Source organism: Hemitrygon akajei, chromosome 29 (assembly GCF_048418815.1).
Source record: "Hemitrygon akajei chromosome 29, sHemAka1.3, whole genome shotgun sequence".
Lineage (NCBI taxonomy): Eukaryota > Metazoa > Chordata > Chondrichthyes > Myliobatiformes > Dasyatidae > Hemitrygon > Hemitrygon akajei.
Genome location: NC_133152.1, coordinates 46,902,948 through 46,919,267, shown reverse-complemented (window position 1 = coordinate 46,919,267; position 16,320 = coordinate 46,902,948). Strand labels below are relative to the sequence as shown.

At 45.0% G+C, this 16,320-nt stretch overlaps 1 protein-coding gene across 6 annotated transcripts in view; it reads right to left on the bottom strand.

Moving 5' to 3' along the window:
• LOC140718487 (trypsin-3) overlaps nt 1-16,320 on the bottom strand; it is a 44,167-nt gene that overhangs the window by 15,622 nt on the left and 12,225 nt on the right. For 5 of the 6 annotated variants that reach the window (XM_073032341.1, XM_073032342.1, XM_073032340.1 and 2 more), the window contains one exon: nt 11,246-11,307. In XM_073032341.1, coding sequence (XP_072888442.1) covers nt 11,246-11,297 — 52 coding nt within the window. In that variant the 5' untranslated portion in view covers nt 11,298-11,307. Of the gene's footprint in view, nt 1-11,245; nt 11,308-13,164; nt 13,239-16,320 lie in introns of those variants that run through there. The other variant, XM_073032339.1, reaches the window with a different exon arrangement.

The window sequence follows — 16,320 nt, the reverse complement described above, 5'->3', positions numbered from 1 at the left end:
GAGATTCTGCAGATGCTGGAAATTCAGAGTACACGTATTAGAATTTGTTATGGTGAGTTGGTCAGGGCCTGACATGCAACAAAAAACAATATAAGTGTGTCTACACAGGATGAAAGGGTGATTAAGAAGGCATACAGTGTGCTTGCCTTTATTAGTCCAGACATTGAGTTCAAAAGTCGGGAGGTTATGTTGCATCTTTATAAAACTCTAGTTAGGCTGCATCTGGAGCATTGCATACACTCTGGTCACCCCATTATAGGAAGGATGTCGAGATTTTGGAGAGAGCGCAGAGGAGATTTAACAGGATGCTGCCTGGATTAGAGGCCGTGTGTTGTAACGAGAGAGATTGAGAGGAGATCTTATAGAGGTTCATAAGGCATAGATAGAGTAGACAGACAGAATCTTTTTCCAGGGCTGAAATGTCTAATACCAGCGGGCATGCATTTAAGGTGAAAGGGGGTAATTTCAAAGGAGATATGAAGGGCAAGTTGTTTTCATAGAGAGTGGTGAGTGCCTGTGGTAGTGGTAAAGGCAGAAACATTACAGACTTTTATGAGATATTTAGACAGACACACGAATGTGAGGAAAATGGGAGGATATTGACGTCATATAGGCAGAAGAGATTAATTTAGTTGGCCATTTGATTACTAATTTAATTGGTTCTGCACAACGTTGTGGGCCAGAAGGTCCGTTCCTGTGCTGGACTGCTTTATGTTCAGCAATGATAAAGAATAAAGAGTTATATTAAAGTAAGTTAGAGGTTAAAGTATGGAATGAAATATGGATAGATACATTAATACCATCATGTATTTACAATGTAAACAGCATTATAACAAGTGATTTAAAGTGTTTACAGCTTAGTGCAGTGAGATAGAGGGAGGTGGGAAGCTACCTAGAATGATTGATCAGATGAACTGTCTGGGGGAAGAAACTTCTAAGTGTTGTTTTACTAGCCCTGCAGCACTTTCCAGAGGGAGCGTTTGGAAAAGGCAGTTTGCAAGGTGGGTAGTGTCTGCAATGATTTTTTTCCCTGCCTGCGTCTTTGTTCTGGACACACACAAACCCTGCAGCGATGGTAGATTGCAGCCAATGAACTTTCCTGACAGTTCACTGCTGTTCTCGTAGATCTCTAACGCTCTCTAACCCTTCAACAAAGGGATTCAAAGTCAGTTCCGTGCATCAGTGGATCACACCTTTTTATTTTTTGGCATTGAGATAGGCCCTTCCGGCCCTTTGAGACAAGCCACCCAGTAAACCCCAATTTAACACTGGCCCAATCATGGGACTATTTTAAAAGAATCAATTAACCTACCAACCGGCACATCTTTGGACTGTGAGAGGAAACGCACACGGTCACGGGGAGAAGGTACAAACTCCTTACAGATAGTGGTGGTCCAGTAACTTAACCATTGCGCCACCACAACCCTAACAGAACTTACATCCTCCAGTACTCTGAACAATCTACAGTATCCAGGGGGATTGGAAAATTGGGGCAATTATCGATTTTTCCTGGTTCTAGGAAGTTTGACCGACTTTTATTTGTCAACATCCTTTGTGGGAAGCCCAGTAATGTGTGTGTGGCCCAGTAACGTGTGTGAGACCCAGTAACGTGTGTGTGGCCCAGTAACGTGTGTGTGGCCCAGTAACATGTGTGTGGTCCCAGTCACGTGTGTGTGGCCCAGTCACGTGTGTGTGGTCCCAGTCACGTGTGTGTGGCCCAGTCACGTGTGTGTGGCCCAGTAACGTGTGTGTGGCCCAGTAACGTGTGTGTGGCCCAGTAACGTGTGTGGCCCAGTAACGTGTGTGTGGCCCAGTAATGTGTGTGGCCCAGTGACGTGTGTGGCCCAGTGACGTGTGTGGCCCAGTGACATGTGTGTGGCCCAGTGACGTGTGTGGCCCAGTAACGTGTGTGGCCCAGTGACGTGTGTGGCCCAGTGACGTGTGTGGCCCAGTAATGTGTGTGTGGCCCAGTAACGTGTGTGGCCCAGTAATGTGTGTGTGGCCCAGTAACGTGTGTGGCCCAGTGACGTGTGTGTGGCCCAGTCACGTGTGTGTGGCCCAGTAACATGTGTGTGGCCCAGTAACGTGTGTGGCCCAGTAACGTGTGTGTGGCCCAGTGACGTGTGTGTGGCCCAGTCACGTGTGTGTGGCCCAGTAACGTGTGTGGCCCAGTAACGTGTGTGTGGCCCAGTGAGATGTGTGTGGCCCAGTAACGTGTGTGTGGCCCAGTAACGTGTGTGTGGCCCAGTAATGTGTGTGTGGCCCAGTAACATGTGTGTGTGGCCCAGTAACATGTGTGTGGCCCAGTAACATGTGTGTGTGGCCCAGTAACGTGTGTGTGGCCCAGTAACGTGTGTGTGGCCCAGTAACGTGTGTGTGGCCCAGTAATGTGTGTGTGGCCCAGTAATGTGTGTGTGGCCCAGTAACATGTGTGTGTGGCCCAGTAATGTGTGTGTGGCCCAGTAACATGTGTGTGTGGCCCAGTAACGTGTGTGTGGCCCAGTAACATGTGTGTGGCCCAGTAACGTGTGTGTGGCCCAGTAATGTGTGTGTGGCCCAGTAACATGTGTGTGTGGCCCAGTAACGTGTGTGTGGCCCAGTAACGTGTGTGGCCCAGTAACGTGTGTGTGGCCCAGTGACATGTGTGTGGCCCAGTAACGTGTGTGGCCCAGTAATGTGTGTGTGGCCCAGTAACGTGTGTGGCCCAGTGACGTGTGTGCCCCAGTGACGTGTGTGTGGCCCAGTGACGTGTGTGTGGCCCAGTGATGTGTGTGTGGCCCAGTGACGTGTGTGGCCCAGTAACGTGTGTGGCCCAGTGACGTGTGTGTGGCCCAGTGACGTGTGTGGCCCAGTAACGTGTGTGTGGCCCAGTAATGTGTGTGTGGCCCAGTAACGTGTGTGGCCCAGTAACGTGTGTGGCCCAGTAACCAGAGGTGTGGTGACATCCTCAGATTGTGTTAGTCATTGATGCATATGACACATTTCACTGTGTTCCAATGTTTCAATATACACATGATAAATAAAACTAATCTCCTTTTCAGTACTATGTCATTACCTACTGAATTATTTCATCTCCACCAGCATTCTACCTGGATGTATCTCAGCTTGGTGACTGCGGGAAATGCAGAGAGTTGTGGACGCAGCTCAGCACACCACAGAGACCAGCCTCCCCTCTATGGACTCTGTCTACACTTCTCGCTGCCTCTGTAAAGCAGCCAGCATCATCAAAGTGCCCCACCTCAGATATTTTATTTTTTTTATTTTTTATTGAGATGCAGTGTGGAACAGGCCCTTTGAACTGCACCACCAGCTATCCCCCAATTTAATCCGAGCCTAATCATGGGGCAATTTACAATGACTAATTAACCTACTAACTGGTATGTCTAGACCGTGGGAGGAAATCGGAGCACGTGGTCATGGGGAGAACTACAAACTCCTTACAGGCAGCAGCAGGAATAGAACACAGATCGCTGGTACTGTAAAACATTGTGCTAACCATTACACCACTGTGCCCTCCCATTTAATGGATAATGGGCAAACACGGGACTCTCTCTCCTCCTCTCACCTCCCATAGGGCATAAGGTACAAAAGCCTGAAAGTAGTTACCACCAGGCTCAGGGCAGCTTCTACCCCACAATAAGACTATTAAATGATTCCTTTATATCGGTGGTTCCCAACCTCGGCTAATTGCAGGGGTGCATGGCATAAAAAAGGTTGGGAACCCCTGCTTTATATGATAAGGTAGACCTTTGACCTCACAATTTATCTCATTATGATCCTGCACTTCATTGCTTCTTCCAAGAGGACCACACATTGTTGTGGTTTGGAGGCTTGTATGTCTCAATGACCCAGAGAGCTCTGTTGGTTGGAGTCAAGGCTTTATGCTTTGGCTCCTGGTAGGTTCACTCATGCAAAACAAGTCAAAGGGTAGAGGTCAGACAAAGAGTGGTCAACTGGTCCTCCAGGTTTGGGGGTTCAGCTCAGGGCCAATAACCCTGACTGGTAAAACAAAATTGTGATGGAAACAGCAATGAAGAATCCTTCTACATCTGAGTGTGACGGTATTCCTGAGTCTCCACCCGGGATTTGCAGTAGTGAAAACCGAGGGGAAGTTACTGACTGATGAAGGAAGCCCTGAACTCTGCCAGAGATGGAGGACCTTCATTGCTACCCTAAATGCCAGCGGCGTAACTGGCAGTCGCACCTTACTGTTTACCCACTCTTTCTCTGTAGCTGTTACACTTCATCCTGCATTCTGTTATTGATTTTCCTTGTTCTACCTTAAAGCATTGTGTAATGATCCGATCTGTGTGAACAGTTTGCACAACAAGTTTTTCACTGTATCGCCGTACATGTGACGATAGTAAACCAATTCCAATGTGAAAGTAATGTTACCTCATTCCTCTGTGGCATTCTTTTATTTCGTTGGGGGGCCACTTTGTTTTTACCTCTCACTATGCAGTGTACACCAAGTTAACGTTATACCATTCAACGTTGTTTACTGTCATTTCCAGTACGTGAGTGTGAAGGAGAACAGACCCGATGCAGCACAAAGAAACACAATAAGATGAGGAACACAATAATTAAAAAACACAATGAATATAAATACATAAGGTAGCTTATATAGATTGATGGTATGTCCATAAAGTGATGCTAGGCACAGGAGTGTCTGTACATAAGGTGACCGACAGGAAATGATATAGTGGTATTTAGGGGTGTGGAGGGGTGGGTTAGTGGGTGGAGGTGTTGATCAGCCTCACTGCTTGGGGAGAGTAACTGTTTTTGTGTCTGGTGGTCCTGGAGTGGGTGCTACTCACTGATGGGAATAGGACAAACAGTCCATGAGCAGGGTGTGTGGGATCCTTTCTGATGTTATTGGCCCTTTTCCATCAGCTTTCTGTATATATGTCTTTGATGGGGGGGGGGGGGGGTAAGCTGGTGCCGGTGATGTGCCGGGCAGATTTGACAACCGATTGTAGATCCTTCCTGTCCACCACAGTGCAGTTTCACAGTTTGACACAGTTTGTCAGGATGCTCTCTACTGCACATCTGTAGAATGATGCAATGATAGATATGTAGAGTAGATACAATGATAGATATGTAGACTATAGATATGCATAGTCCAGCTGTCTTCAGTCTCCTCAGGCATTGGTGATCGTGTGGCATGTGGGTCTAACCCATCATTTTGGGTGTCTCCTAGTGCACTGACACATCTCTGTTCCATTTGTTGCGATAGCTCAGTCTTGATGAACGGTCTGTCCTTGAAATGTCGACTCTTTATTCCCCTCCACAGACGCTGCCTGACCTGCTGAGTTCCTCCAGCACTTTGTACGCGTTGCTTTGGATTTCCAGCATCTGCAGAATCTCCTGTGTCTCTGTCCCATTTGTTGTCTAGAGTCCAGAGATCAAAGTTCCATGATCAGTGAGTCCTGGGACTGATACCCAGAGGTCAGTGAAGTCTGGACGTTGAAGCTGGAAGTGAAAGTCTGGGGATCAGCATGTCTGGAGGTCGAAGGTCTGCGAGTCTTTGAGTTTGGACCAGACAAAAGAGGATGAAGCCAGATAATGGTCCATATGAAGGGTACTGGCCCAAAACGCAGACTATACTCTTCCATAGAAGCTCCCTGGCCTGCTGAGTTCCACCAGCAATTTGCTTGCATTTCCAGCATCTGCAGATTCCCTCGTGCTTGTGATTGGAAGCCAGATCTCTGCAAGTCTGAGAAATGATGGTTGGAGGCCTGGAGGCAGCCTGTTCCCTGGAGTTGGAGGACTCTATATGTGTGAGAGTGGCTGGATGGGTGGGAAAGGGGCTTGTTTTCCTGTTGGTTTGTTTTGAAGCTGTTGTTCTGCTGAACATTGTGGGATACCAGATATGAGGGGTATAGACAGGGTGAATGCAAGCAGGCTTTTTCCCCTCAGGATGGATGAGACAAGAACTAGAGGTCACGGGTTTAGGGTAAGAGGTGAAATCTTTCAGAGAAATCTGAGCAAAACTTGTTCATTCACAGGGTCATGCAATTGTGGAGCAAGCTGCCAGCGGAAGTGGAGGATATGGGTTCAATTGTAACATTAAACTAAGTTTGGATAGATGGAGGGATTTGGATGGATATAATCTGGGAGCAGGTCGAAGGAACTAGGCGAAAGATCAGGTCAACAAGGACTAGATGGGCCAAAGGGTCTGTTTCTGTGCTGTAGTACTTTATGACTATGACCATATGATCTATAAAACTAATTAGCTTTGAAATTCTGTTTACTGAACTATTTTCATAAATTCATGTTTTTTTTTCAGGATTTAGTTTGGGTGGAAGGGTGAAGGTATGTCTCTACCAAAGGAGGTGTGAGGCACTCATTCCTTCTGCTATCATGTAGTAGCTGATTAGTCCCCGATCGGTGTCATGTGAAGCCGTGGGAGTAGGTGGTGGATGGTCATATGAGCAGCCGGTGCATATCACAAGTCCTTGATATGCAACCACTGACGCCAGGCAGCCAATCTCTGAAGAGTATTGATAATGGCTGGGGTCACCCGTCTTGTAAAGACACTGCCCAGAAGAAGGCAGTGACAAACCAGTTCTGTCGAGAAATTTGCCAAAAACAATCATAGCCGTAGAAAGACTGTGATCATCCACATCATTCGACATGACACAGAACAAATGAAGGAACTGCTTTATGATCCTCTGGTGGATTTCAGAGTTGTTGCCTTCACACATCATCCAGGCCGAACAGTTTCTTCAATGTCAAACTTAATCCATAAAGAATTAAACGATGCTTTGTGTTGTACCCAATGCTCAATTCATGGACCAACTCCCTACCCTACTCCTTTATATTCACATTCATTTATATTTCTACTTTTTAAATAACTCACACCGAATGGACACTTCCTTTCAATCATTTCATATCTGATTAATTGTTGGCAAAATGAAACCACTCTGGCCTTCGGTAATCAGGGTTGGAAAGGGAAGGGGCAGAAGCCAGAATAAAGAGTTGGGGAGGAGCTGCACTTTGGAACTCCCTCCCTGATCATGAAGTCCTGTTCAGCTGCTGTGGGCTCTAATAACTCAGCTCGAACAAAGAACAACCAATGATTTTCTGGAGTGAAGCAATGAGTGGAGCCTTTGTAGACTGCATTAGGAGTCAATGTCTTAGGGCCAACAATCTGAAGCTAAATGTGATTCAGGTAAAACATACATTGTACTGTGAAGAACTTTCAAAACCTTAGAACTTTAATAATTGTAACTGCGCTCCAACCTTCTGCAATCAAACTCTCAACTTTTACTCATTTTACCTCTTGCTCACAGATCACCAAAATTATGTTCCTTTGTAAGAACAAAAATTCATTAACCTGCTCCCTCCAGTAACTAACAAAGCACTCAAGAATCAAGAGTGTTTAATCAACACATACAAACAAGCTGGATGAACTCAGCAGATCGGGCAGCATCCGTTGAAATGAGCAGTCAACGTTTCAGGCCGGGACCCTTCGTCAGGACTGAAGAAGGGGGGCAGGGGCCCCATAAAGAAGGTGGGGGGAGGGTGGGAAAACAATCAGAGGAAAGATCAAGGGGTGGGAGAGGGGAAGCAGGGAGGGGATAGGCAGGAGAGGTGAAGAAGGAATCTAAGGGGAAAACACTATGGGTAGTAGATGGCAGAATCATGAGAGAGGTGATAGGCAGCTTGAAGAAGAGACAGAGTGAAGGTGGGATGGGGTAAGGGAGAGGGAGGGAATTAATGGAAGTTGGAGAATTCGATGTTCATACCAAGGGGCTGGAGGCTACCCAGATGGTAGATGAGGTGTTGTTCCTCCAACCTGAGTTTGGCCTCATCATGGCAGTAGAGGAGGCCACGTATGGACATATCCGAATCGGAATGTGAAGCAGAGTTGAAGTGAGTGGCAACCAGGGGAACTTGTCTGTTCTGGTGAACTGAGCGGAGGTGCTCGACGATGCGGTCCCCCAATCTGTGTCGGGTCTCGTCGATGTAGAGGAGGCCGCACCGGGAGAACCGGATGCAATAGATGACCCCAACAGACTCACAAGTGAAGTGTTGCCTCACCTGGAAGGATTGTTTGGGGTCCTGAATGGTGGTAAGAGAGGAGGTGTAGGGACAGGTGTAGCACTTGCGGTTACTGGGAAAAGTACCAGGTGGGAGATCTGAGGGGACGGACATGTGGACCAGGCAGTCACGGAAGGAACGATCCCTGCGAAAAGCAGAGAGGGGTAGAGAGCGAAAGATGTCCTTGGTGGTGGGGTCCTGTTGAAGGTGGCGGAAGTTGCGAAGGATAATATGCTGGATCCGGAGGCAGGTGGGGTGATAGGTGAGGACAAGGAGAACACGGTCCCTGTTGTGGTGACGGGAGGATGGGGTGAAGGCCGAAGTGCGGGAAATGGAGGAGATGTGGGTAAGGGCATCGTTGATGATGGCAGAAGGGAAACCACAATTCTTAAAGAAAGAAGACATTTGGGATGTCCTGGAACGGAAAGCATCATCCTGGGAACAGATGCAGCGGAGACGGAGGAACTGGGAATAGGGAATAGAATTTTTACATTTGGCAGGGTGTGAAGAGGTATAACGAAGAGTGTTTAATGTCATTTCCAGTTCACAAGTGTAAAGGAGAACAAAGTAATTGTTTCTCCAGATCCAAGGCGGGACAAAAAACACAATAAATATGTAAAATAATTTATACATATAGACCGATTGTATGTCCATAAAGTGATGCTAGGCACAGGAGTGTCTGTAGATAAGGTGACTGACAGGAAATGATAAAGTAGTGGTGGTTGGGGGTGTGGAGGGGTGGGTTAGTGGATGGAGGTGTTGATCAGCCTTACTGCTTGGGGAAAGTAACTGTTTTTGAGTCTGGAGGTCCTGGTGTGGATGCTACGTAGCCTCGTCCCTGATGGGAGTGGGACAAACAGTCCATGCGCCGGATCTTGAGAGCTCAAGATTCTTTGCATTTCATTTCCTCTTTATTGTCAATAGAAAATATATAAGTATAATTACTTCAGGTGAGTATGAAGTTCTCCTCAGGAGTTGTCTATTGGTGGGTCCTCAGGTGACCGTAGAGATTGTCTATTGGTGGGTCCTCAGGTGACCGTAGGGATTGTCTATTGGTTGGTCCTCAGATGACTGTAGGGATTGTCTATTGGTGGCCATCAGGTGACCGTAGGGATTGTCTATTGGTGGCCCTCAGGTGACCGTAGGGATTGTCTATTGGAGGGTCCCAGGTGACTGTAGGGATTGTCTGTTGGTGGCCATCAGGTGACCATAGGGATTGTCTATTGGAGGGTCCCAGGTGACTGTAGGGATTGTCTATTGGTGGCCATCAGGTGACCGTAGGGATTGTCTATTGGTGGCCCTCAGGTGACTGTAGGGATTGTCTATTGGAGGGTCCCAGGTGACCGTAGGGATTGTCTGTTGGTGGGTCCCAGGTGACTGTAGGGATTGTCTATTGGTTGGTCCTCAGGTGACCGTAGGGATTGTCTATTGGTGGGTCCTCAGGTGTCCGTAGGGATTGTCTATTGGTGGGTCCCAGGTGACCATAGGGATTGTCTATTGGTGGGTCCTCAGGTGACCGTAGTGATTGTCTATTGGTGGGTCCTCAGGTGACCGTAGGGGTTGTCTATTGGTGGGTCCTCAGGTGTCCGTAGTGATTGTCTATTGGTGGGTCCTCAGGTGACCGTAGGGATTGTCTATTGGTGGGTCCTCAGGTGACCGTAGGGATTGTCTATTGGTGGGTCCCAGGTGACCATAGGGATTGTCTATCGGTGGGTCCTCAGGTGACCGTAGGGATTGTCTATTGGTGGGTCCTCAGGTGTCTGTAGGGATTGTCTATCGGTGGGTCCTCAGGTGACCGTAGTGATTGTCTATTGGTGGGTCCTCAGGTCACTGTAGAGGCCGATCTGGGATCCACATATTCTGGTGCAGTGTGAGCAAGAGTAGGTGGTGACTGTGGTTGGTGTTTGGGTAGTTTAGTTGTTCAGTCTCTCCTTTCACAGCTGCCATTTGTTCTCTGTGACACAATGGAGATCGTTCTCATGTGACACAGCTCCCTCTTGAGCAGATTTCCCCCAGTGTCTACTGAGTGTAACCTTGTCCCAGTTTTTACATGTCATAACATAAGAACATAAGAACATAAGAGATAGGAGCAGGAGTAGGCCAATCGGCCCCTCAAGCCTGCTCCGCCATTCAACAAGATCATGGCTGATCCAATCTTAACTCTAGTTTTCACCGAATCCCACAAGGCAACAGTGCCAACCAACAGGGCACCATGCCGCCCATTTTATTTTATTATTCATCCCGCCCAAACCCATGTGATCACCCGGGGAAAAAAACCCGAGTTGCCAATTGAGGAGAAAAAATCTGGAAAATTCCTCTCCGACCCATCCAGGCTATCGAAAATTGGTCCAGGAGATCACATGGCTGATCTAAACCTAGCCTCATGTCCACTTACCTGCTCGCTCACCGTATCCCCTAATGCCATTTTTATCTAGGAAAATGTCTATCTCCATTTTGAATTTATTGAGTGTAGTAGCTTCCACAGCTCTCTGGGGCAGTAAATTCCACAGCCCCACTACCCTCTGAGTGAAGAAATTTCTCTGCATCTCAGTCCTGGAACGGCATCCCCTTATTTTAAGATTATGCCCCCTAGTCCTAGTTTCACCCATTATTGGGAACATTCTCCCCGCATCCACCCGATCAAGCCCCTTCACAATCTTATATGTTTCAATAAGATCGTGTTTAATTTGATAATTTCATGTTGAAATTCAGTATCACATACTGCCAATGAACTAAATTGGTTAAAGCAAGTTATTGACTGATGTTGTCATTGATAAATTGTGCAATTATTTATTTAGAGATACAAGCCTTTTGGGCCCAATGAGCTGCACCACCAGCAACCCACTGATTTAATCCGAGCCTAATCACAGGATGATTTACCATGACCAATTAACCTAGTAACCCATATGTCTTCAGAAACCGGAGCAACCGGAGGAAAGACACATGCTCATGGGAGGAAAGTACAAACTTTCTTACTTATGACACCAGAATTGAACTCTGACGACCTGAGCTGAAATAATGCTCGACTAACCACTATGCTATTGTGGTTGCCCTGAAGTCTGGGCAGATCTGTATAAATCAGCAAAAAAGCAAAATGAATGGTGAAAAAAATAAAAACAAATGGAAGAAATTATTAAATAATAAAAACTAAATTCTGCCAAACATTTCACAATATCAGACTCTGTCAATCTGACCTTACCTTGTGCAATAGCCATTAACACCAGAATCTTGATGTATGTAAGAGATCCCATTGTGTGGTATCTGTAACGAGCACAGAAAAGATATGTTCAGACACCAGGAATTCAATAATTCATCTAAACTTCATCCAAACTACAACTTCAATTTCACCTCCGTCAAGCTGCTAGACTTCTAACCAAAACCAGGATGAAGTTTCACTGTCATTCCAGCTACTCTGCACTGGCTTCCTGTATCTTCTAAAATTGATTTTAAAGTTCTCTTACTCGTCTTTAAAGCTCTTAATGGTCTGGGACTGGAGTACATCACAGAATCATTTTTGTTTTATAATCCTGCTCAAGCTCACAGCTCTTCTTCAGCCAGTCTCTTAAATTTAAACAATCTCCCTCAGAAGATAATTGGCAAGTCAGCTTTTTTTGAACTATGCTCCTAATCTGTGGAACTCTATAACCGTAACGATGCAGACTCAGTTGACACTTTTAAAAGCCAGCTCAAAACCTGTTTTTTTTTTTTACCTTACTTTTAGCTAATATCATTTTGCCTTTTGCTTTTATGCTTGCAAATTATCACATTGTAAAGCACTTTGAACTACATGGTCTGTATGGAAAGAGCTCCATAATTATTATCTCTCATCAGCAGATGAGTGTTACATACCTGCATGACTTTGATAAAATTGAAAAACTAGTTCTGGATTAAGCCCAGGAAAACTATTACGTTCGTTTAATTGTCTTTCAACCATACACACATACCCTATACAGCTAAGTGAAACAGGCTTTCTCTGGGGCCAAGGTGCAAAACACAGTACATACAGAAATGTTCAGCACACGGTACATATACAACACACGGTACATACAATCACAAAGTAATATTAGCACAAGTCCCTGAGTGTTATGGCCTGCAGATTGACGGTGCACGGGATGTTGTCCTGGAGCCGTGTTTCTGCAAGAACAAGCACAAAGCAGTTCCTCATTTCACACTGAGTCAGCTGAACACAGACAATCAAACTTGAAGGGTCTCAGTCTGAAACATTGACTGTTTATTCCTCTCCAAAGTAATGGCCTGACCTGCTGAGCTCCTCCAGCATTTTGTGTGTGTTGCTCTGGATTTCCAGCATCTGCAGAATCTATTCAGTTTAGGGTAATTATTTCAGCTTTGAAGCCCTGATCTTGCTTTCTAACCAGTACTTTGATGTGGGAAGGGGTTTTTGCCCCAGATTGGAGAAAAACATGCCTAAACTCAGTGCGATAAACCTGAGGAAAAGATCCAGGTACTCAGCAAGAAGTTTAGCAGAGCTATAGAAGAAGGAAACTAGGCTTTGTATTAAAAATCAAATAATACAAATAGAATTAAGTCAAATTTGCATACCCAGCCCTCACAGACTTTTCAAACTCTCGGTTACATTTAATGGTCAAAGTCAAAGTTTATTATCAAACTATGTAAACGTCACCATATACTACCCTGAGATTCATTTTCCTGCAGACATTCACAGAAAAATGAAAATAAATAGTATTTATGAAAATCATACGTAAAACAAAGACTGACAAACAACCAATGTGCAAAGCAAGGAAAATTGTAAGAATTAAAAATAACTGAGAACATGAATTGTAAAGATTCATTGAGAGTGAGTCTGTAGGTTGTGAAATCAGTTCAGAGTTGAGGTGATTAGCCGCTAAAAGCATTTTACTTTCCAGTGCCGTGGATCCCAGCAAATCCCGTCAAATATACCAAGAACAAAATCCATGGAGATCAGTGCCTTATCGCGAGCCAGTGTTCTTTACTGTATTTCATAATACAACAATATTAAATGAATCTCCATTTGGTTCCCAAACTGGGGTCCACACACCTTTGGTTAATGGTAAGTCTCCATGGTATAAAAAAGGTTGGCAACCCTTGATTTAAATCCTGTTTATGAGTTAGACGTACCTCAAGGAAAGGATGATGCTCCTATGGCCAACCAGCATGCACACCTTGAGCCTCCTTGAGAGCTACCCTGATGTGAAAGCCGACAAGCTTCATACTTGCTGCATTATATATGTCAGTAACTCTACACTCTGGCATTACCAGGGTAACCCTTTTGTTCCCACTCTGGTCAGGGTAGCCTCAGGCTAAACGAACTCAAATGGACCCTCATAAATGTACAGCTTTCTAGAGTTACATCCTTTTATTCCCAAGTGTGAAGGCGTGGAGTATTATTTCGGGAAAAAAAAATAAAATGTATAATAGGCTGGGACGAGAATTCTATCATGTACTGCAATGCGTGTGTGTCTGACTTCATAGAGGGTCACTAGCCAATCAACAGCTGAGGATTGGCGTGTGAGTTTATTTCTAAGTTCCATTCTTTCACGAATGCGTGGAGAATCCAGATCGGAACTCCTCTGCCCCAGGGAAAAGACCGTCACCATCCACCAGATCTATGCACCTCATTGTTTTCAATATTTCTGTAAGGTCACCCCTCATTCTCCCACACTTCAGTGAATGAACACTTAGCCTGGCCAATCTCTTCCTATAACTCAGGAATCAGATTCAGATTTATTTATCTCAACAACATAGTATACCCACAGTGTTTGATAGATTAACATAGTGTATCCACAGTGTTTGATAGATTAACATAGTGTATCCACAGTGTTTGATGTAGTAACACAAGCAACCACAGGGAAACAAGAACAAATCAAATTTCTTTTCTCCCCCTCACCCACTCACTCACACGTACCCAGGCAGGTCCCCTACCCCGGGACAGGTAACCTCTGAGCCCCAGCATCCTGTCCCTGGACCAAACTCAGAGACATCATGCCTTTGACTTCTGGGCTCCCCATCCTGAGGCCTGCCTCTATACTTACTTCGTAAGGTCTTCCACCTCTGGAATTGACCCCAGGACTTGCCGATCACGGGGCTTCCGTTTCTGACTTGGGGGTCACCCCAGGCCCAGCCTTGTTGACCCAGCTACACATCCGGAAACCTGGTCCGCTGGCTCGGGATGGGTCAGCCAGCAGCAGGCGTTAGTTATTCAGTGCCTAACTCCACAAACCTTGCGGAGTGAGAGGTTGTGTCTATCGGATCCAAAGGTTCTTTGGAAGTCAAGGGTGAACTTTCAAATTCGGTGATTACGGCCAAGTAATGACAAGTTTATCGTCACACGGACAAATACACATATGCACAGATACAATGAAAAACTTCCTTGCAGCAGTTTCACAGGCACACGCTTCAGATACACAGCGGTCACAGGAAAATCATAAACATGCACTGTACACAATGAAACAAGCAAGAAGAACAAAAATGTCCAGTTTAGTGCAAAGTGGTCACAGATAATATGCCCAAGTGTGTGTGTGTCTGTGTGTGTGTGCGTGCGTGCGTGTCTGTATGTGTGTGTGTGCGTGTCTGTGTGTGTGTGTTTGTGTGTGTCTGTGTCTCTGTTGTGTGTGCGTGCGTGCGTGTCTGTATGTGTGTGCGTGCGTGTCTGTGTGTGTGTGTGTGTTTGTGTGTGTCTGTGTCTCTGTTGTGTGTGTGTGTGTGTGTCTGTGTGTAGACTGTCAGTATAATATACAAGTGAAAGAGTGGCCAAAGCAGCCATTACAAAGGTGTTTTAAGGTAAGACATTTCAGTTGCTTTCACACCATCAACCAGTATTTTACTGAAAGTCTTCTGCTTTCTTGTCACTTCCAGCCTTAGGCTGACTCCTGGCCTGTAGTTTAAGTAATGAAGCAGGTTTACCATGGCAACAGATAGTTAGTTTTCCCCACACATTGTGCTCTTTTCTATTGCATTTTGACTGACATTGACTGAAAAGTGAAGGAGATTTTCCCATGTCAGAGCAAATCACTCCAGATTGTAAACGTGGGGGTGGGGGAAGAGGGCTGCATCTCATCTCGTTAACAAGGCATTTTTGCCCACAGAACTGCCACTCACTGGATGATTTTTGTTTCTCACACCATTCTCTGTGTACTCTAGAGACTGTTGTGCATGAAAATCCCAGGCAATCAGGTACAGGTGTGTTTCTGAGATACTCAGACCACCCTGTCTGGCACCAACTATATTCCGTGATCAAAGTCACTTAGGTCGCATTTCTTCCCCCATCCTGATGTTTGATCTGAACAACAACTGAACCTCTTGACCATGTCTGCATGCTTTTATGCATTGAGTTGCTGCCATGTCATTGGATATTTGCATTAACAAGCAAGTGTACAGTACAAGTGTACCTAAAAAAGTGGCCACTGATTGTGTGTGCATGAAAATTCCTCTATTTTGCAAAGTTTAAAAGTATAAATTAAACTATCAAATTCAATTAATGTAAACTAAACAAGTTGCATCACTGTATGGTACGGAAACTGCACTATGGTGGACAGGAAGTCATACAATCAGTGCATGTATATAACAATTACTTGTACATTGTGTTTTATAGGATTGATTTTAGATTGATATTTATAGTATTTTTCAAATGTTTAAAGCAAATTTATTATCAAAGTACAAATATGTCACCATATACAACCCTGAGATTCATTTTCTTGCAGACATACTCAGTAAATCCAAGAAACACAATAGAATCAATGAAATTCAACACACAAAGATGGGCAAACAACCAATGTGCAAAGAATGATAAGTTGTGCAAGTACAAAAGTAAAACAAAATTACAATAATAAATAAATAATAAATAACATTTGAGAACACGAGCTGTGGAGTTTTCATTGTGTTTGTTATGCTGGAGCAACAATCATTTTGTTCTCCTATACACCCATCACTGAAGAATGCCAATAAACAATCTTCAAGTTCAAGTTCAGCTTGTTGTTACTCGACTGTACACATGTATATTGCCAAATGGAAAAACATTCCTCCAGACCAAAGTGCACAACACAGTTCATAAACAAAATACTAAGTTCAAAGCACGTGTGGGTATACAACCCTGAGATCTGTCTCCTTACAGGGAGCCACAAAATAAAGAAACCCTTCAGAAGCCATTGAAAAAACAGATTGTCAAACACGCAATGTGCAAAAAGTACAAATCATGTAAATAATATAAGCAAGCAATCAACAAGTTCACAGCTACAAAGCCAGCCATCACTGCAGCTGGTCCAGGAGCCCGTTAGT